Consider the following 22661-nt stretch of genomic DNA (forward strand, 5'->3'; position numbering starts at 1 on the left):
GTGAAACTCTTGTGTCATATGATAGTTCAATGTTTAACCTGAGAAACCACCAAACTGTTTCCCAAAATGGCTGTACCATGTTACATTCCCATGGGCCATGTATCAGGGTTCCCATGTCTCCACATCCTCATCAACACTTATTATTTTCTGGCTTTTTTTTTATAGGATAGCCTTCATAATATGTGTGAAGTGTTATTTAATAACATTTAAAAAATATAAGTCATACATCAATACAATCTTGAAGAAATTCAAACCTAGAACAGAATAAAAGGAAGAACTCCATTTCACTCTAGCCCCCTCCAAGCACTTTCCTCTCTCCAAAGAAAACCACTGTTAAAAGTTTGGTATGCAGGGATCCCTGGGTGGCGCAGCAGGTTTGGCGCCTGCCTTTGGCCCAGGGCGCGATCCTGGAGACCCGGGATCGAATCCCACGTCGGGCTCCCGGTGTGTGGAGCCTGCTTCTCCCTCTGCCTATGTCTCTGCCTCTCTCTCTCTCTCTGTGTGTGTGACTATCATAAAAAATAAAATAAAAACTTCTGTTGTTTTAAAAAAAAAAAGTTTGGTATGCATACCTCCAGATTTTGTTTTCTGCATTTACATTCTTACATAGGAATGGATGTAAGATTATACATAATGTATACACATAAACTATGTCAGTAATGTCAGTTTCCATCATCCTTCCCGCTCATTCCATTGTTCTTTCTGTCAGAGAAGTTCCACCTGTGAAATCTTGCCCTCTAGCTTATCCCACTGATTATAATGTGGTCTTTGATTTCCAGCAGAACCTTGGTGTCTAGTTCATGCAGAATGCATTTCTCAGGAGGCCTCAGGCCTGTTCTGGGGATGACTTTTTCCTATCACATATACCAACAGCTCTTTATGCTTCTTTCTCTGTCTGAAGTTACCTTCTTCTGTCTGGAGGGGAAAAGAAGACTTTTTTTTTCCCTTTTGAAGAGAACAATTGTGTAAGAGTTCCAAACGGGAAACAGGCAGTGTTTGATAGGAGATTGCCCTCTGCTGGCTGTATTAGTTGGGGTTCTCCAGAGAAACCGAATCAATAGATTGTACATATACATATAATCATATAATTATCTATCTATCTATCTATCATCTATCATCGAGACAGAGACATAGAGAGATGGATGGATGGATGGATTATAAGGAGTTGGCTCACACAATTATGGAGATGCAGGGCAAATCATCAAATTGGAGGCCCAAGAGAGCCAATGGTGTAAGTTTCAGTCTAATTGTGAAGGTCTAACAACCAGCAGTGCCAATGGTGTAGTTAGTTCTAGTCTGACCGCTGGCAGGCTCAACATCCAAGAAGAGCTCATGTTTCAGTTTGAGTCAGAAGGCAGGAAAAAGCCAATGTCCCAGTTCAAAGGAGGGATTCTTTCTCTGTTACTGGGGGAAGGGTCAATCTTTTTGTTTAATTAATACCTTCTGATTGGATGAGGCCCACCCACATTAGGAAGGGCAATCTGTTTCCTGCAGTCTATAGATTTAAATGTTAATCTCATCCAAAAACATCATCAGAGAAACACCTAAAATGATGTTTGACACCCTATAACCCAGTCAGGTTGATACATAAACTTGATCATTGCACTGGTCATGTGAACCTCTTTGGGGGCCTAAACCCATAGCAGGAAGCTGTGATGTATTTAAGTAATGGTCCTAGTGGGTGCTGTAGGCAATCAAAACTCTAAATGAGAAATTAAGATAGAAATAATGTAAGCCAAACCAGAGAGAAAGAGAATTGGATAAACCAACCTGTTTCCACTTAAGAGTATTTAAAGTCACTGAAATAAGAATCAAATTGTCTTACTTAAAAGAGTGATAGAGTAGAAAGAACATGAGGTTTAGAGTCAGAAACTCTGAGCTTAAATCTTGGCTATCATGCTTAAACTTCCTGAGCCTCGGTTGCTTTATATGTAAAATGGGATAATAATTATCCATGCCCAATACTGATAATGCAAGGATCAAGTCCTTTCTAAACCATAAGGAGTTTCGGAAACCCTAGGTCTGGGAGTTAATAAAGCCACTGTCCCTAGAATGATCTATTACACGTGACCAGCAAGAAAGAACTGGCTGTGGCTGAGAAAATAACCAGAACTTGGGAGAAAATAATAATGACATTTTGAGGACCTGAGGAGGAAAAAGGCAGAAAGCAAAATAGCACAGAGCATAATTTGTGATCCCATTGCTAGAGACCCTAGAAGGGAATGTGGCTGGTGAAAGACGGGGATTCTAAGAAGGAGAAATCTGCCTCTCTCACTTTGCATTTCAGAGCAAAAGTTGCCCCAGAAATTTCTCAATCTCAAATAATCCAAATTCAAAAAAAAATTTTCTAAGTCAGCCATGTAACTATCCAGGGAGACCTCTAAATGAGCTCATACTGTGAAAAGATATATACTGCAGTAGGCAATTCTTAACACAGCTGCCAGTGTGAGACTCCAGTGTAAGGCATGTTACTTTCCTGCTCAGATCCCAGTGCTGACCACCAACCTATACAACATAACCCTCATTTGGGGTGTTTACAAGACCTTAACTTACCCAACCCCTGCCTCCTTCTGCAACTTGGCATTTTGCACTTAGCTTGCTTTCCCCACTCACACTAAGGTCGCACCTGACTCGGGGACTTTGCACTTGCTGTTTTCTCTGCCTGGCTACTCTTTCCCCAGATCTCTGCTTGGCTTCAGGTCTTTGCTAGAATGTTATCTCAACAGAGAGATCTTCCCTTGCTACCCTGTCTAAAATAGCCCCCTCTCAATCCTTCACTAGCACTAGTGTAAATCCCATGAAGCTAGCAAGTGTGTGTCTCTTTCACTTCAGGGCCTGAGTCAAGGCCTGGATGCTTGTTAAGTATTTGCTGAATGAATGAATAAATACATAAATAAATGTAAAAGCTAGAAGGAGAGAACGCATCAAATAATGCATTTTCAAAAAAAAGCAATGATGTGGATCCCAAAGAAAAGTCTCAGGGAGGCTAAAGCTGAAAATGGATTGAGGCTTTCAAAAACTGCTGAGGACAGATAAGTAAAAAGCTTTTTAGTCAGTGCAAGGAAGAAAAAGAGCAACTTTCTGAAAGAAAATAAATCCTCTTTTGTTGGCATATTCTTTCAAGAGGATTGATTTTTCAAGCTCAAAAAGGCCGGAGGATAGGAAAGCGAGATGGCAGGAAATCCAGGCGAGTGGCAAGGTTGCTGGATCCCAGGGGTTCCAGGGAGTGAACAGTTGCCAGGAAGTCTAGATGGGGCAGACACCGCATCATAGAGATCCCAGGGGCCACGTGGCAAGGAAGGAAGGACATTACAGCAACCCAAATTTGGGTTGACATGCTAGCTTCAGAAATAAAAAAAGGAAGGGGTGGATCAGAGTGACTCCTGTAGAGTCATCTTGGTGACATTACTAGACATTTGGGGCAAGGAGGAAAAAGGAAATGAAAATTATAAGCCTCTAAGTGGTAGCAATCAGAAAGCAGGAGAAAGGCAGTGGTTACTTAGAAGAGAAGACTGAGGGTCAGCAGGGAAAAGCTAGAGAAAACAAGTTGTGGTTGTCACGTTTTAGAAATGAACCTGGAGCCTCTATGAGAGTTCTAGGAGCCACCGATGAAGATTTGGGTCACTAAATGTGTCCACTATGTCACAGCATGGCCCGCTAGAATGGTGTCACTGCTTTACAGCTGTGATCAGTGCAGACTGATTGCTTTTGCCACAGCTGAAGATGCGCAATATGCCAGCGACCTCTAGAATATAGGATGTGGAGCTGAGCAGGTGCTGAGACACGGCGTGGAGGAGGGAGCCACTTGCTACAAGGCACTTATCACAATGGCCATGGAGGGCTCCAAAAAGGTGGTACCTGGACTGTGGGGGAACTTGGCTTCGTGAGGGTGCAAGCAGTTCTAGTCAAAGCGACATTTCAGTGTGTCTCAGGATGACTGTGGAAATGTGGCTGACTTGTGGCTGTTGGCAAAGGGCTGCTTTGAGTGTATCACTCCCTTGCAGTGTGTTGGCAAAACTCACAGTATTTGAAAGTGTGACAAAAATCAGCATGTAAAATCTGATAGAAGGCAAATAGACCCCAAGAGGTACCCAGGGCAGCCAGTGTACATGTCCGCCCTGTCATGCCTTATCAACCTCCTGGTTCCAGCATCAAGTCCAGGTCTGAAAGCCAAGGACTGCCCTCCTCTCTTTAAACAACTTTCTGAGATAGATTTTACTCCTATGGAGCCTGATACGGCTATGGATTAAAGAACTTGTTGCTAGCAGTTGGAACACTTTGGAGCAAAGAAAAGACTACTCCACTGGAGAGGTCTTTCAAGGAAATTCCCTACGTCCCTGAGTTACTAAGAAGGTCCTCTAGGCCCAACAGGAACTGACTTCTCCTTCTCCAACCCTCCCCTAAAGTCCCCACTCCCACCATCTCCCTGGATCTCTCTGCTGCATCCTTGTAGGAAGTGACCTCAGCTCCCTCTCATCCCCACCCCACCACCCCTCCACCCCACCACCCCTCCACCCCTCCACCCCTCCACCCCTCCACCCCTCCACCCCTCCAACTCTCTGCCCCAGCTCCATAGGAAGGCACTTTTGCTTCCTCTTTACCCACATCCCTGCTACCTCCGCATGCCTCTCTCTGGTCCATCTTACATCACCAGCTTCATCTCCCTCTCCTTCCCGATACCCAGCTCAACACGGAATACCTTGTCTCTCTCTTTCTCTCTCTTGCTCTCCATCCTACTACACCCCTAAACTTCTCTACTCCACCCTCACATGAACTAACCTCTCTCGCATTCCCCTCAACTCCACGTGAAGGAATCTCTTCCCCCCTCCCCCCCTTTCCTCCCAATTGTCATGAACCAATCTTTGAGCTCTCGGTGTGAAATCCCACCCCCACACCCCTCCAGCCCCATGAAAACTGACCTCTGCTTCCTCCACCTCCCCATCACCCCCAAGCACCCCACCACCAAGCCCCTACAGTGCTGGACCATCTACATAGAAACCAACCCTTGCTCTGTTTCTGTGCCCTAGCCCCCCCCCCCCCCCCCCCCCCCCCGCCTGAATCACTTTTTCCTCTCCTCATGGACTGACCTTGGGCCCTCTACTTCTCAGCCCCTTCTCACTCTCCAGGATCTTTCTGGGTTTTGTTTGTTTGTTTGGTTTTGTTTTAGAGATCTTATTTATTTATTTGAGAGAGAGAGACAAAGAAACAGCGACAGAGATAGCAATACAGAGCATGAGCAGGAAGGAGAGGGAAGCAGACACTCCCTCCGCTGAGCAGGGAGCCCAATGTGGGTCTCCATCCAAGGACACTGGGATCATGACCTGAGCCAAAGGAAGCCACTTAACCTATTGAGCCACCCAGGCGTCCCTCTCCAGGGTCTTTCTAAAATGTCCCCACTTGGACTGACTTCTCCTACCTTCCTCACTGCACTCTACCCTACTTTCTAGTAGACTCTGCTTCCTTTTTTCTGCCTTCGAAGCCTCCTGCATTCCTCTCTAGCTCTGTAGATCCTTCCCGGGAACTGACCTACTCTGCCTCACCTTCCCTATGCACTCTACCCACTTCAAGTCTTACCTCACTACTCCTCTTCCATTTCCCTCGTCCGATCTCACAGAAACTTTTTCTACTTCTCTGTCCCCACCCCCTGCCATCTCCCTTACCCCTCTTAGTCCATCCCTACCTGAGCTGACTCTGCCCCCTCCCTCCCCATCACCCTCCACCTGCTCTACAACTCTCTGCATCATCTGCACCTGCACTGACCTCTCCTACTATTTCTTCCCATCCCTTCCATTCCCTTCAACTACCTGGTCCATCCCTACATAAACTGACCCTCTCTGCATCCACACTCCCCCACTCCCTTGCAGCTCTCTTTTCTGCCCCCACACAAAGTGGTCCCAGCTGCCTCTCTGTCCCCCTATTCTTGACCCCCATGTGACCTTCTGTGCCAGTCCCACACCCACTGATCCCTCCCTCTGTCCCCATCCCCTCCACTGAGCAACGGCAAACCCGTTTTCAAATGGCTGGCGGGCACCTATATGATGAGCACCTGATGCTTCTTTTTTATGCTTGACGACACGTTACTTCTCGCTCTCCCTCCCCCCCATTCCTGATTCTATTTCATTTATGAGAACATTAAGGAGGAGGAGATAAGAATGTTTCCAGGGTGGCAGTTAATAGTAAAATGGGAAGTCAGGCACAGTCTTCTCACTCCTTTCCAATATTGTGTGTCTTTTATCAGATCATACGCCTCTTATTAGAAAACAGCAGTATGACAAAGGTCAAACCCTCCCGGTAAATGCTGTCAACTCAGCTTTGGGGGACAGTAAACACAAAAGCTTCACAGACCCACATCTAACAATGAAGCTATGTGACAACCAGACCAAGGAAATGAGGTTGACAACAAACACTTCTGAAATGCCTTCTTGGCCCTTTGTGTGAGTCTACCCTGGGCCCTCTGTGACTCTGACTTAAGCACAATTCTTCTCCTCACTATACAGACAAGGAATCCAAGGCACATGGATGAGGAGCTTGTCCCCAGTTAGCAGCCAGGAAGAGGCGGAGCCGGTGAGAGGACTCAGGTCTGAGGCTGCTCTTGGCTCCTCTCACCACATGCCAGGGTTTCTCAGGGAATGATCCCCCTGCAGGCGAATGTTGGAGGGTGCCCAAGTCCTCCAGGATGCCAGGGTCCAGGGATGAGGGTCATGCCTCTTTACCTGTTCCCCATTTGGGATTACCACTGGAAATACAGGAAACTCAAGTAAAGTTAAATTTCAGATCAACAATGCATAAACAGAAAGTCCAAGTGGGATATACTTGTGCTAAAAAAATTGACCTGAAATTCAAATTGGCTTAGGTGTTCTCTTTACTAGCTAAATCAGGCAACCCTATCCTGGGATTAGGATGCTCCCCAAAAGTTTGAAACCAATTCTCTCCATCTCCCCTTGGCCCTCTTTGTTCTCCACCATCAGCCTCAGGCAGAGACTTTAATTTTGAGACATTGGCCAGAGGTCGGCTACAGTCAACCTACTGTCACAGCAATTTGACTTTCCCTGATTTGTTTAAGCACAAATTACCAACAGGCCTCTCAGCCTCATGCTGTGCCCAAACTATTGTTAAGGCAGCATTTAGGTGGAGGTGAAATGGAAACTGCTATTTTTAACCCTGACAAACTCCCAAGGCAAGAAACAATTCAAATCAATAGTAAGGGATAATTTCATCTTCTGTCCATGGGCTGGGAAAGAGTTTGGGATCTCCGGGGCTGCCTTCAACATACTGGTTTAGAAGATTAACTCACAGCCAAGGCTAAAGAACTCATCCATAGAGAACAAAAGCTTAAAATAAGAAAGGCTTTATTTTTTAAGACAAATAGCACAAACACACATCCAAATACAAGTGAGTAAATTCACTGGGTTATATAAAAGAGAAAACTGCACTCAGGTGTCAGTTAGAACTAGAAACATCAAGGAACACCCCCTGCTTCTGGTGGCATGGGTACAACATGTGCTTGTCTAAGAAGTCGTTCTGTGGTGGTATACACGTGGAAATGTATGACAATAGTGAGGTGATACAAGAAAGAAATGCAGGTGGGTGAAAGCTTTAAGACCCCTCTGCCACCCTAGTGTGCTCTCGTTTTGCTTCAGGGAATTAAAGCAATCAGCAGGTCACCTTACAAAGAACTGAAATGTCAAAGAAGACTGTCAAATACCTAAAAGATATTCAAGATTGTTACTAAAGTTAAACAGGGAGGTCAGTAGGAGAAAATAGTTTACGTTCTCAGAACCCAGGTTTCACACAACAGGAAAGCAAGAGACTGAGCTCAGTAAAGGCTGGTCTTTTTCATGATGCGCAGGAACTCCTGCTCATTGACTTCTCCATCTCCATCACGATCAGCTTCGTCGATCATTTCCTGCAGGACAATAAGGATTCAGCTTAGATTCATTCATAAACGAAACTCAAATATGACTAGACAATAGTCTTTCTAACGTCACATGAATAGATAGTTGTGGTCCACCCAATGCAAATGTGCACTTTTTGTAACAGCTTGGTTCCCAAAAAGTGATTTGAAAATCAAGCAATGCTTTGTCTCACACACACACACACACACACACACACACACACACACACATATCATTGAGAAGGGAACCTGAAGATCACCCTGACCGCGGGGATTCCTAAAACTTAAAATAGTAAGTAAAATTGTACAAGTGATGGGACCCCTGGGGGCTCAGCAGTTGAGCGTCTGCCTTAGGCTCAGGGACTGATCCCACGATCTGGGATTGAGTCCCGCATCAGGCTCCTTGCAAGGAGCCTGCTTCTTCCTCTGCCTGTGTCTCTGCCTGCCTCTCTCTCTCTCAATCTCTGTGTGTCTCTCATGAATAAATAAATAAATATTTTAAAAAATTGTACAAGTGTTCATTTTTCTGGGAGCAGAGCCCGTAGGTTTGTCATGCTATCAAAGGGGAAATAAAGTGGTCAACAGAGGGACAAGAGAACACTACGTTTCCTTCAAAGTGGGGCTCACATTAGAGAAAATATAACTCAGAAAAGTCATACAGGGGCTCTGATCAGGAATTGAGTTCCAATCTGATGCTTCACAAACCTGTAGCTCCTCGTCAGTGAGGTTCTCACCCAACTCCTTGGCCACACGCTTTAGATTTTTGAATGATATCTTCCCAGTTTCATCATCATCGAAGAGCTTGAAAGCTTTCAGAATTTCTTCTTTGGTATCTTTCTCAGACTTAACAAGTAAAGAGAAAACACAGGAGCAGTTACTCATGCAGCAGCCACAGTAGCACCTAACCCCTCTACGTGGTCTTGATGATGGCCTTTATGACAGGGATCAAACACCATCCAGGGTAGAAGAGGACAAACTCAGTGACATTATTATCAACACGGAGGCTAAAAAGGAAATATAAAAGAGTGACTTAAAACATTCTTTCTGTACAAACCAAAGAGAAAAAGGAGTAGAGGGTAGAGTTAAAGCTAGGGGAAATATACTGCTTAAGCTGGTGGAAGAGGGATCCTCTTGGAGGGGGTAGGGAGACGCAGGGAGGAAAGAGAGGGCATTTAACTTGTTATGAGATCACAGAGAGTTACTGGGATCCCAGGTACTCTGAAAGAGGAAGAGAGGAAATCTCCAAGAACTCAAACTCCAGGAATTCCTGAAAGGAAGCTGAAGATAGAAAGAACCCCTCTGAAACTGAGTGGGGAAATATTAGGAAGACACACCATGAGAGACTCCTAACTCTGGGAAACAAAGAAAGGGTTGCAGAAGGGGTGGAGGGTAGGGAGATGAGGAAACTGGGTGACAGGCACTGAGGAGGGCATGTGATGGGATGAGCACTGTGTGTTATACTATATGTTGGCAAATTGAATTTAAATAAAATATTTTAAAAAAGAACTCTAAGCAGAGCAATTTGGGAACCTACCTTCAATGTGGGATGGCTTTACTAGGTAGTTACAGAACATTAGGCTTCCTGATCTCTTAAATTAATACAGACAAAAAATATAGAGGTATGATTAGATGTTTTCTAAGCTAAAGAATCATCAGAGTAGGCATAGACCTGTGACCTGAGACACACAAGGAGTTACTTTTCCACAGGCCAGTTGAGCATAGACAAGCCACACAAAAGAGGAGCCAAAAGCCATCAAAAAAGTAATGGCCCAAGGGGAACATAAACATACATCCTGGGTGGGAGGACACTCAGGGGAGTGAGGTGGATTGTTCAAGTGACATATTATAGTCTTTCTTGATCCTCTGGATCCTTTAAAATGGGGACACGTGGGCAGCCCCGGTGGCTCAGTGGTTTAGTGCCGCCTTCAGCCCAGGGCCTGATCCTGCATGGAGCCTGCTTCTCCCTCTGTGTCTCTGCCTCTGTGTGTGTGTGTGTGTGTGTGTGTGTGTGTGTGTGTGTCTCATGAATAAATAAATAAAATTTTAAAAAATAAAATGGGGACAAGTGAGGCACTAGGGAATGGGTGACTTCAACCTTGAAAGTGCTGAAAGGATGCAGTGAAACGCTGGGACACCTGCACCCCGATGTTTACAGCAGCAATGCCCACAATAGCCAAACTGTGGAAGGAGCCTCGGTATCCATCGAAAGATGGATGGATAGACAAGATGTGGTCTATGTATACAATGGAATATTCCTCAGCCGTTAGAAACGACAAATACCCACTATTTGCTTCAACATGGATGGAACTGGAGGGTATTATGCTGAGTGAAGTAAGTCAATTGGAAAAGGACAAACATTATATGGTCTCATTCACTTGGGGAATATAAAAGTTAACAAAAGGGAATAAAGGGAAAGGAGAGAAAATGAGTGAAAATATCAGTGAGGGTGACAAAACATGAGAGACACCTAATTCTGGGAAATGAACAGGGGTAGTGGAAGGGGCGGTAGGCGGGGGGTTGGGGTGACTGGGTGATGGGCACTGAGAGGGGCACTTGGCGGGATGAGCACTGGGTGTTATACTATATGTTGGCAAATCGAACTCCAAAAAATAAAAATAAAAAAATAAAAAATAAAATCAGAAAAAAAGAAAAAAAATGAAAGTGCTGAAAGGCCAAATTCCCAGTGTAGTGGAAAACACAGCTGTCAGAAGTCACCCGCCCTCAGGCTAGAGCCGCCCAGAATCAGAAACGAGAGAGAAAAGAATTTTGACCTTTAAAGTATAGGCATTTCATATTGTCAGGCAGTGCAATATTGCTGGTGTTTACAGGTTTTACTGCTTGTGGTCAGCACGTTAACACATCAGTTGGAAAAAAATAATCACAAAAGAGTGACAGCAGTTCTCTTACTCAAAGGGTAAACTGACTTTTCCTGTGATTCTGTGGCCTTGAAGAGAGCCAGATAGAACCTAAGCATCCTGTCAGTCATAAGTACTGCCCTTTTTCAGCAGAACCCTCCAGTTGGTATTAACCTTTCTTCAGTGAAGACATTTTTATATCTAGATTCAAATTTGTTCACCAATATGGGTGGAAAATAGGCTGATTATCCTAGTAACTTACCATTTTCTGAGTCATCACAGTCAAGAAGTCACTAAAGTTCATTTTTCCTGTCCCTTCCTTATCGATTTCACTTATCATTTTTTTGATCTCTTCTTTTTTGGGTTCAAAGCCCAGTGCCCTCATTGCCACCTACAATGAAAACAGGATCATGTCAATATGCACATCAAAACCTGGCAGGAACAAAAATGACAGTGAGAGCATGAGGCCAGCATCTGACACAATCATGTTAAAATGACTGGGAAACACTATAGCGTTATGCAGATTGATATTTGTGCTCAATTTTATTTTATAACACTTGAGGTAAATAAAGACAGGAGAAGAGAAAAACAGGAAAACTTTTTGCAGGGAAAAGAGGGCAAAAGGGGTAGAGCAGTGACAAGGAAAGAAGAGAAAGAAGTAGAGGAAAGGAAGGCAGTACAGTGGGAATGTAAAGGGCTTGCCTTAAGTTCCTTTACGTCTATGGTCCCAGTTCCATCAGCATCAAAGAGATCAAAAGCTTCCCGGATTTCCTGTTTCTGCTCTTCAGTCAGCTCCGGCTTAGGACTCATCCTTTTTCGTTGGGCAGATGATGCCATGCTTGCCTTCTTAAAGTTAGAGGCCTTTAGGTGTTTTACAAACACAGAAGTACGATATTAAGTGATGCAATCCATATTTTACATAAAATAGTTACAAATATTTACATAAAATATTTACACCAAGCAATTCCACAGCTTTGCTTAATAGGAGAGATAACAGGGCTTTACTTGAAACAACAATCTTTCCGTGCACCGCTATCCCTCCTTCTTTTTTCCTATTCTTTGTAGAAGCAAGGAGATCCCGTGTTCCTTTGCACATCTCTTATTGAAAATCATCCCCAAAGAGATCCAGCCAAGGAGCTGACTGTGGATAACTGTACAGATGATCAGCTGTCCTTGAATTTGGCGATCCTAATTCAAGAAAAGCCCTTACAACATTGGCTCGCAGTATTCCTCCTCTCTGTACTCCAACTTTGTGATTACTTCTACATTTGGCCCAATATTACTACTTTGCTAAGGTGTATAATAAAATTCCATCCACTAGGCAGGTCTGTGCCTACTTTAATTAGATCAAAACGTCTCCCGAAAGATCCCTGTATTTATTCAGAATGCACGTTAACAATCAAACATAATAAACCTCCTCCCAGGTCTGTGGGTAAACTTTGGTAGCACGAAGCGACCAGGAGGTCAGGGTCTGAGAGGTCAGAGCCTGCGGGTAACCCGAGTATTCTTTGACCAGGGGCAGTCACGCGGGGGCTGGCAGGGGAAGGCCACGCGCGCCCGAGGGATGGGTGGGCGCAGACTGAACGAAGGGGAGGCGGCGCAGGACCGCAGGCCCAGGTGGCGGCCGACGTCTCTACCCTACCCTTCCGGGAACTAGCCGAGAGGAAGTAGGGGCACTCCAAAGCCGAGAGCGGCGCGGGAGCGACGGCAGGGCCACACGAAGCCTGAGAAGGGCTCAGCCCCTGGCCGCGGGGCACCAAAGGGCGGCCCCCACTCACCATTGCCGATGGACTCCGCGGACCGTTGTTACGGCAACCGACGTACACACTGACTCGGCGCCTTTCCCACCGCCCCGCGCGCGCGGCTCCGCTCCCCATTGGCAGCCCGCTCGCCGCCGCTGCTCCCCATTGGCGGGGAGCCGTGGTGGGTGGGGCTAAGCGGACAAAGGCCAGGCCCAGGGCAAGGGGGCTGTGCTTTCACAGCCGAGGCCTGGCCTCATTGGACAGGATCACATTGTGAGCGCCGATTGGCTGAGCCGGCGCCGAGCTGAGCCAATCCCCTTGGCGGAGGCATCTCGGCCGATCCTCGGCTCATGCTGGTGGGGAGAAAAGGGTGACCGCCAGCGGCCCGAGGCCTTTGGGTGCAAGCTGAGGGCGCGCGGAGGCTGGCCGGGGGGTCGCCTACGGACGGGTAAGGGTCACGACCTCACCCTCGGAGGCTGCCTTCTATCCGCTACTGGGTGGGAGGGTAGGGGGCTGGGTGGGGCCTTCCGGTTGGGGGCTTTCTGGTCTGGCTTAAGACTGAATTTGGAAAGAGGGGCCAGAGAAGACCGTGACCTTGAGGGTCAGAGCAGAGACTGTGCTCAAGGGACAGCAGAGCCAGAGAAGGGAATGGGAGTGTCGAGGAGGTGTGGACAGCTGCGACTTAGAAACCGAATCCCGCTGAGGCTCTCCCTTTGAGGGGGAGTTTTGAGGGAGTGAAACAGATATGACTGAGCATGAGGGGAGAGGTCATCAAAATGTACTTTTTGACACCCACTCGGGCGGAGACACTGAGCAAAGTCACACAAGAGTTTTGAAAGTGTGAGGGGTGCCTGGAGACTGTTCTTTTATAAAACTCTGTTAAATTTCTTTTGTTTTCTTTAATCATGATAAGTGCAGTCTTTATTTCCCATCACCAATGTAACGTATTCCCCCCCCCACCTCCCCTCTGGTCACCATCAGTGTGTTCTCTGTAGTTAAGAGTCTGTTTCTTGGTTGGCCTCTCTTCACCCCCCCCCCCATGTTCATTTATTTTGTTTCTTAAATTCTACATATGAATGAAATCATATGGTATTTGTCTTTCTCTGACATTTCACTTGCCATAATATTCTCTAGCCCCATCCATGTCAATGCAAATGGCAAGGTTTCATTTTTTATGGCTGGATGGTATTCCCCACACACGCACACACATACACACACACCCCACATCTCCTTTATCCACTCATCTGTTGATGGACACTTGGGCTGCTTGCATATCTTAGCTATCATGAACAATGCTGCTACAAACATCAGTGTGCATGTATCCCTTTGAATTTGTATTTGTGTTCTTTGAGTAACAGTAGTGCAATTACTAGATCATGAGAGTAGTTCTATTTTCAATTTTTTGACGAACCTCCATACTGTTTTACGCAGTGGCTGCACAGGTTGCATTCGCACCAACACCGGGAGACGGTTCCCCTTTCTCCACATCCTTGCCAGCACCTGCTATTTTTTGTGTTGTTGATTTTCGCCATTCTGGCAGCTGAGGGGATGTCTCATTGTAGTTTTTATTTGCATTTCCCTAGTGATGAGTGATGTTGAGCATCTTTTCATGTATCTGTTGGCCATCTGAATGTCTTCTTTGAAGAAATATATGTTTATGTCTTCAGCCAATTTTTTAATTAGTTTATTTGTTTTGGGGTGCTTACGTTGTATTAGTTCTTTATATATTTGTGGATACTAGCCCTTTATCAGATACGTCATTTGCAAATATCTTCTCCCATTCTGTAGATTTCCTTTTAGTTTTGTTGATTGTTTCCTTTGCTGTTTGTTGGTTGTTTCTAGAAACTTGGTGTTTTGATGTAGTCTCGATAGTTTATTTTTGCTTTTGTTTCCCTTGCTTCAGGAGACATGTAGAAAAATGTTGCTATAGCTGAAGTCAGAAATATTACTGTTGGTGCTCTCTTCAAGGATTTTTGGGGTTTCAGGTCATGCATTTAGGTCTTTAATCCAAATTTTGAGTTTATTTTTCTACATAGTGTAAGAAGTGTGGTCCAGTTTCAATCTTTTGCATGAGGCTGTCCAGCTTTCCCAATAACATTTGTTGAAGAGACTTTTTCCCATTGAATATTTTTTCCTGCTTTCTCGAAGATCCACATAGTTGTGGGTTTATTTCTGGGTTTTCTATTCTGTTTTATGGATCTCTGTGTCTATTTTTATGTAAGTACCATACTGTTTTAATTACTACTGCTTTGTAATATAACTTGAAATCTGAGATTGTGACACCTCCAATTTTGTTTTTCTTTTTCAAGATTACTGTAGCTATTCGAGGTCTTTCGTGGTTCCATAAAAATTTTAGGGTTGTTTGTTCCAGCTCTGTGAAAAATGCCTTCGGTATTTTGATAGGGATTGCATTAAATGTGTAGATTGCTTTTGGGTAGTATGGACATTTTAACAATATTTGTTCCTCCTACCCACAAGAATGGAATGTCTTTCCAGTCTTTGCATTATCTTGAATTTCTTTCATCACTGTTTTATAGTTTTTAGAATACAGCTCTTTCACCTTTTTGGCTAAGTATATTCCTAGATATTGTATTGTTTTGGTGCAGTTGTAGATAGGATAGTTTTATTAATTTCACTTTCTGCTGCTTCATTATTAGTGTGTAGGAATGCAGCAGATAGTTTTGTACATTGATATTGTATCCTGCGACTTTACTAATTTCATTTATCAGGTTTTTTTGTGGAGTCTTTAGGGTTTTCTATATCTAGTATCCTGTCATCTGCAAATAGTGAGAATTTTACTTCTTTACCAGTTTGGATGCCTATTATTTATATATGTTATCTAATTGCTGTGGCTAGGATTTCTAGTAGTATCTTGAATAAAGTGGTGAGAGTGGACATCCTTGTCTTCTTGCTCCTGACCTTAGGGGAAAAGCTCTCTGCTTTTCCCTATTTAGTGTGATGTTAGCTGTGGACTTTCCATACAAGGCCCTTTTTACATTGAGGTATGTTCTCTCAAGACATACTTTGTTGAGGGTTTTTATCATGAACGGGTGTTGTACTTTGTCAAATGCTTTTTCTACATCTATTGAAATAATCATATAGTTTTTATCCTTTCTCTTATTTTTTTAAGATTTTATTGATCTATTCATGAAAGACAGAGAGAGAGGCAGAGACATAGGCAGAGGGAGAAGCAGGCTCCCTGCAGGGAGGCCGATGTGGGACTCGATCCCAGGACCCCGGGATCACGACCTTAGCCAAAGGCAGATGCTCCACCATTGAGCCACCTATCCTTTCTCTTACTGATGTGATATATCACATTCATTGACCTGCAAATATGGAACCACTCTTGCATCCCAAGAATAAATCCCACTTGATTGTGGTGTATTTTTTTTCATTTATTGTTCGATTCCGTTTGCTAAGGTTTTCTTGAGGATTTTTTGCATCTATATTTGTAAGAGATGTTGGCCTGTGGTTCTCTTTCTCTGGTGTCATCTGGTTTTAGTATCAGGGTGATACTGACTTCATAGGATGAATTTGGGGTTTTCCTTCCTCTTGTATTTTTTGGAATAACTTGAGAAGAATAAGTAGCATTTGCCAGTAAAGCTGTCGGGTCCTGGACTTTAGTTTGTTGGGAGTTTTTTTTATTACTGATCCAATTTCATTGCTGGTGATTGGTCTGTTCCAATTTTCTAATTCTCCCTGCTTTAGTTTTGGTAGGTTATATGCTTCTAGGAATTTATCCATTTCTTCTGACTTGTCCAGTTTGTTGGCATATAGGTTGTCATAATATTCTGTTATAGTTGTTGGTATTTCTCTGGCATTGGTTGTTATTTCTCTTTCGTTAGTTGTTTTGCTTATTTGGGGTCTCTCTTTTTTTTTTTTTTTTGATGAGTCTTGCCAGAGGTTTATCAGTTTTGTCAATTTTTTTTCAAAGAAAAGCTGGTGGTTTCATGTATGCTTGGCTGAGAAAGGCCTGAACTATATTAGCGTCCATTAAGTGAAAGTGTTTGCTGACCTTCTGCCCTTTATCTAATCCTAACCCTTCCTCTTACAGCATGAACCAGGTCCACAACCACTCAGTCATATTTGGCTCTTTCCTGTCCCTCCCATTACCCACCCTCCAAGTTCCCACAATTCTCCCACTCTGGCCAGCTCTGCTGCTCCTCTTCCAGCTCAGGCCTTTGTCGGCAGCCCCCCAACTACCTACGGGCCAGAGTTCTCCCTGTGGTCTGCAAGGCTTGGCAGGATGAGGCCCCTCCTTTCCCCAGGCTCCGCCAGCTGGGAGACAAGGCTCCTTGCTGGGCCTCAAGCCCTCCAGCACACTCCAACCTTGGAATGTTTGCTCCAGCCCCCCCCCCCCCCCCCCCCCCCCCCCCCCGCCTGCTTGCTCCTCTCCTCTCTTCTCCCTCCCTTAGGTCTTCGCTCTGCTGTCACCTTCTCTGAACCACCCTAAGCACCCGATTCAGCACCATAGCCCCCAGCATGCTGGAGTCCTGTAGCTTGCTCTGCTGTTTTCCCGTGGTACTTACTTATTTTCTTGTTGCTCATCCACTAGCAGGTAACCTCTATGAAGGCAGGCATCTTTGTTTTGTTCAGTGCTGGGCCTCCAGTACCTGGAACGGTGAGGGGCATGTAGTAGGTGCTCAGTAAGGCTTCATGGAATGACTGCTGAACAATCTCCCTGTGCCTGCCTCTCACCTGTCTAGTCTACCCGCTTCACCAGGTTGATCTTGCTGGTGAACAGCTCTGGTCAGGTCACCCTCCCCTGCCCTTAAACCTTCAGAGGCTTCCTGTGACCCCTCAATAAAGTCCAGACTCAGCCTGGCACCTGAGCCTCCTGCGCAGTTTTGTGTCTGCTGGTCTCTACACATCGGGTCTCTCCACAGCCTGTTTCCCAGTCAGTGTGTGGGGTGGCAGCCTGGCAGAGTGGAAGGAACAACCGCAAGTCCAGCCTTGGCTGTGTAACATCTGCAGGACTGTCAGCAAGTCAGTTGACCTCTGTGAGCCTGAGTTTCTCCTTTGTTGAGTGAGACCTCACTGGGTGCTTTGGGGAGCTTGATGGTCTCCTATGCTTAGATGTGAAGGGACCTGACCTTTAGCAGCTTTCCAAGCAGTATGATTTCTCTTCTTCAATGTGTTCTTTCCCCTGCCCGGCATGCCCAAAGACTCAGACTTGGGTAACATCCTTCCTCCACACCGCAGCCAGAGTGATGCTTCTGCTCTTAACACTCACTCTGCTTACAACTTCCTGGGGCTCCCCCATCTCCTCTTAGTGTAACCCCTTAACCTGACACACAGTCCCTTCACATTCTTCTCTCTGCTCCCCATCTCACTCCACACTCATTGTGACACAAGTTGTCACAGTTGCCAGAACGTGCTGCCTCTGTGTCATCCCCATGTCCTTCCCATCCCTGGCCGTGGAATGTCTTTTAGGATACCCAACCGCTGTGTTTGACCCACTCCTCCCTGGCCTCGAGAACTTGGCTCAGGGATCACCTCGGGCCAGCCTCCCTGCTCTGGGTTTACCTTCATCAGGGCTCAGAAGCGCTGCCGCCGTTCTCCGCTAAGTCTGTCTCCCATGGGTTGTGGTGGGCTCCCGCGAGTGTGGCACTGTGTCCTGTGCATTTTCAGCTTGGCAATGGCCAGCATTCGGTGAGTGAGTAACACTCAAGGGCTCCTTTACAAGTTGCAGCTTCCCTTTTGCCTTTGGGGCTTGTTTCAGGAACTCAACAAGGAGAAGGAAGATATTCCAGGTGGAGGGAACAGCACAAGCTAAAACTTGCAGGCCTACTGATGGTTTTCTCAGGGGCCACCATGAACTCAAAGCCAGAGCCTTTCTGTATCCTAAAAATAGACAAGCATAGAGGCGAATGCCTAACAGAAACAACCAGATACCTTTTGCCTTGATTTCTGTTTGCCATTTTCTTGTGCACACAGGCGTTGTCCATCCACAGACTAGAGTGATGAGCTCGTGGTTAGCCACATCTTAGTTTCTAGCACGGACTCCATGGAAGACAACAGGCAGGGCCCCAACTACCCCTGTGTACCCTAACACAACCCTTCTGAATTGCTCTGCATTTCATCTTTACAAAGAAGCTGATCTCCCATGTTTTCAAAGGAGGAAACACTTGTCTTTCTATCCGGTTTGAAGCGGACAGACTGTCCCTTCCTTCTGACTCCAGGACTCAGTTTTTGGGGACTTGCCCCAGCAGGAAGGAGGAGATTGGGCTCATTTGGTCTCTTCCTAGACTTTTTTTTTCTTAGTTTAAGGCTTTGTCCCTGTGTGTACGGAAGGCATACATACTGGTTTTTAATAGATTCAAAGACGTAACTCTGTAAAGGACAAAGACTTGAGGATTCTGGTATGTGAACCTTAACAATCTCAGCCCCCTGAGTGTTGCTCTTTGGAGTCTTCCCATTCAGAGCTATTCTGAACCCATTTTCTTTTTTCTTTTTTTTAAGATTTTATTTATTTATTTATGAGAGAGAGAGAGAGAGAGAGGCAGAGAGAGAGAAGCAGGCTCCATGCAGGGAGCCTGATGTGGGACTCAATCCCGGGTCTCCAGGATCATACCTTGGGCCGAAGGCAGGCGCCAAACCGCTGAGCTACCCAGGCGTCCCTGAACCCATTTTCAAGAGGACAGTGGGTGGCATCAAATACATTTCACGTTGTTGTGCAATCATCACCACCATCCATCTCCAGAACTCTTTATCTTGTAGAACTGAAACTATACCAACCAAACACTAACTCCCCAATTCCCCCCCTCCTCCCAGCCCCTGGCACCCACCATTCTACTTTCTAGGTGTATGATTATGGCTACTATAAATACCTTATATAAGTAGAACCATATGGTATTTGTCCTTTTGTGAGTAGCTGATTTCATCTAGCATACTGTCTTCAAGGTTCATCTATGTCGTAGTGTGTCAATTTCCTGCCTTTTTTCATTTTTTTAATTGTGATAAGAGCACTGCACTTGAGATCTACCCTCTTAACAAATGTTTGAATGTGCAATATATTGTTGACTATAGGTACAGAGTTGTGCAACAGATCTCTAGAGCTTACTTACCTTGCTAAACTAAAACTTTATGCCCATCGATCAGTAACTCCACACTGCCCCCCTTCCCCAACCCCTGGCAACCACCATTCTCCTCTTTGAATCTTTGAATTTGACTATTTTTGATACCTCATATAAGTAGAACATATACTAATTCTTTCTATGACTGGCTTCTTTCACTTAGCGTAATGTCTTCAAAGTTCATCCATGCTGTTGCATATTCTAGAATTTCCTGCCTTTTTAAGCCTGAATAGTATTCCATTGTATGGTTACACCACATTTTCTTTATCCATTTACCTGTCAATGAATATTTAGGTTGTTTCCATCTTGGCTGTTGTGAATAGTGCTGTAATGAGCATAGGAAGGCTAATGTCTATCTCTTCAAGATCCTGGTTTCAATTCTTTGGATATATATACCCAGGAGTAGAATTACTAAATCATATGGTAGTTCTATTTTTAATTTATTCATGAGAGACACACAGAGAGAGGCAGAGACATAGAGGGAGACAGCAGACTCCCCACTGAGCAGGGAGCCTGATGCAGGACTCAATCCCAGGACCCCGAGATCCCAGGACCAGGACCTTAGCTGAAGGCAGATGCTCAACCCCTGAGCCACCCAGGCCCTCTTTGAGGATCTTTTATACCATATTCCATTGGAGCTGTACCATTTTGCATTCCTTCCAACAGTGGGCAAGTCTTCTAATTTCTCCACATCCTCACCCACACTTACCTTTTGACTTTTTGATAACAGCCCTCTTGACAGGAATGAGGTGATATCATTATGGCTTTGATTTGCCTTTCCCTAATGATTAGTGACACTGAGTATTTTTTCCTTTACCTGTTGATCATTTATATATCTTCTTTAGAGAGATGTCTATTCAAGTCCTTAGCCCATTTTTTAAACCCTTACTAGATATGTGGTTTGCAGATGTTTTCTCCCATTCCACAGTTGCCAGAATTTCCTTCCTTTTCAAGGCAGAATAATATTGCATTTTGTTTATTCGTCCATTGATGGACACTTGGGTTACTTCTGCCTTTTGGCTATTGTAAATAGTGGTGCCAATGAACAAGTATGTACAAATATCTGTTCAAATTCCTGTTCTCAATTTCTTGGACTATATACCCAGACATGGAATTCCTTGATCCTATGGTAATTCTATGTTTCATTCTTTGAGGAACCACATGCTGTCTCCCCCAGCCGTTGCACCATCTCACAGTCCCAGCAGTGGTGCTCAAGGCTTCCAGTTTCTCCACAGCCTCGTCAGCACCTGTCATTTTCTGTTTTCTGGGTTTTTTTTTGTTTTGTTTTGTTTTGTTTTGTTTTTGATAATAGCCGTTCTAAAGGGTGTGAGATAGAACCTCACTTGGGTTCGATTTGCATTTCCCTAATCATTAGTGATATTGAGCATCTTTTTGTCGGCTCATTGGCCATCTGTAAAGTATATCTTTTTTTGAAGAAATGTCTACAATCAGACTATTCTTGGTGTTCATTTTTATCTGAGGGAATATCATATGGCAGATTTAGGCTCAGGGGGTTACCAGGGGAATCCAACACATTTCCTGAGCTAGTCTTGGGTACCCTGGTCCCTAAAGACAACTAAAGTATCACCAACATTCTGAACTGGCTCATAGTATATATACAGACTTTAAAATAATTTGTATATAAAAAAATAAAATAAAATAATTTGTATATAATTTGAGACAAAGTAGATTTGATTTTGTTTTTGTTTCCACAGGAGGCTGGTTTGCTGAGGATTCGGTGAGCACTGTTTGAACGGTATGGATAATGGCAGCAAAATGAGTTTCTTCTTTCACCTCTTAGATCTTCCCCTAGAGATCAAGTAGGGGAATAAGCTTAAAAGCTTCTTGCTTTTCTAGTAGTACAGGGGCTGTGGGATTGGCAACTATGCTGTTAGGATTTTAGAAGTGCAAAGAATATTCATTTTGATTTCCTGTGGCTGCTGTAACAAACGACCACGAACTTAGTGGCTTAAAACAGCGGAAATTTCCTCTCTCCCAGTTCTGGAGGCCAGAAGTCTGAAATGAGGGTGTCTGCAGGGCCATGCTCCCTCTGCAGGCTCTAAGAGGGCCTTCCTTGCCTCTCCCAGCTCCTGATGGCTCCAGGTGTTCATTGGCTCATGGCTACATCACTCCCAATGCCATCTATCCTCTCATTTTCTCATGCTTCTTCAAGTATCTGGGAAATAGAGTTAGAAGCCAGCAGTGGGTGTTTGTGAGGGTAGCACTGCCAAAATATAATCAACCCATTCTCCCCCAGTGAAGCTCCTGCATCTTAATTGGGTGTCTGTGTGATAGAGAGCAGAAGGTGATCTGCATGTGCATGTACTCCTGAGTCCAGTGGATATGAGTGTCTGCTTTGGACCAGGCCCTGTGCTTCACGCCAAAATACAGTGGTAAGCAAGACAGGCAGAGCTCTGAGAGTTGTTTACAAGTGCCCAAAAGTGCCCAAATCCTCCTTCCCCATCTGATACACATTGAGCCAAATGGGTTAAAGCTTATCAGTCATATCTGTTTAGAGTGAGCAAGTGACAGGGCCTCTTGCCAACATAAAGAGGATTATGAGATGGAGGGAGGGATGGGATAGGCCTAGAAGTACAAGTCAACTTTGCTTATTCATAATATGCATCTGAAAAGGTCCATGAAAAGTGAAGTTTTGGAATACATTTTCCTGATAACTTCCATTATGATCATTCTCTAAATGTAGCTTTTTGCAAGCAGTTACACTGTTTTCTTTGTCCCATATTTCACCATCTCCAGATATTAGGAGATCCATGACTTAAGTACGTAGACCACTATGAAGAAAACAGTTTTAAGACCAAGTATGTCTAACCCAGACTTGAACGCTGCTTTTTGTTTGTGAGTCAGTACTATGGGTGAGTGAAGAGAGGAGCATATCCTAAGGGCCATTACAAAAGCTTCTCTTATAAACTGCTCTTCTGTTCAGCGTTGTGGGTCTGTGTCAGCTGATAGGCTTCACTGTCTCCCAGTTGTGAAGTGCACGGTCACCACACTACCCAGACCACCTGCTGAGGGTTTCTGATGGCCCCAGACACCAAATTCTTGCACATGTAGTTACGGTGGCTTTAATTTCACC

At 44.8% G+C, this 22661-nt stretch overlaps 2 protein-coding genes across 5 annotated transcripts in view; one reads left to right on the plus strand and one right to left on the minus strand.

Moving 5' to 3' along the window:
* Window positions 1-7332: 7332 nt before the first annotated feature.
* CETN2 (centrin 2) lies at window positions 7333-12666 on the minus strand. The gene is made up of 5 exons (XM_038586651.1): window positions 12528-12666; window positions 11452-11610; window positions 11012-11140; window positions 8600-8737; window positions 7333-7906 (listed from the first exon to the last, which is right to left on the minus strand). Exons 1-5 carry the CDS (start codon window positions 12624-12626, stop codon window positions 7817-7819), a joined length of 615 nt encoding a protein of 204 aa, XP_038442579.1. The 5' UTR covers window positions 12627-12666; the 3' UTR covers window positions 7333-7816.
* Window positions 12667-12799: 133 nt separating this feature from the next.
* The window catches only part of NSDHL (NAD(P) dependent steroid dehydrogenase-like), a 34093-nt gene continuing 24231 nt past the window's right edge, over window positions 12800-22661 (plus strand). Inside the window, exons 1-3 of one of the 4 annotated variants that reach the window (XM_038588618.1) lie at window positions 12800-12939; window positions 21283-21323; window positions 21825-21960. The gene's annotated coding sequence lies outside the window, so the exon portion shown is untranslated. The remainder of the gene's footprint in view (window positions 12940-21282; window positions 21324-21824; window positions 21961-22661) is intronic. The other 3 variants (XM_038588619.1, XM_038588616.1, XM_038588617.1) reach the window with 3 other exon arrangements.

This window comes from Canis lupus, chromosome X (assembly GCF_011100685.1).
Source record: "Canis lupus familiaris isolate Mischka breed German Shepherd chromosome X, alternate assembly UU_Cfam_GSD_1.0, whole genome shotgun sequence".
Taxonomy (NCBI): domain Eukaryota; kingdom Metazoa; phylum Chordata; class Mammalia; order Carnivora; family Canidae; genus Canis; species Canis lupus.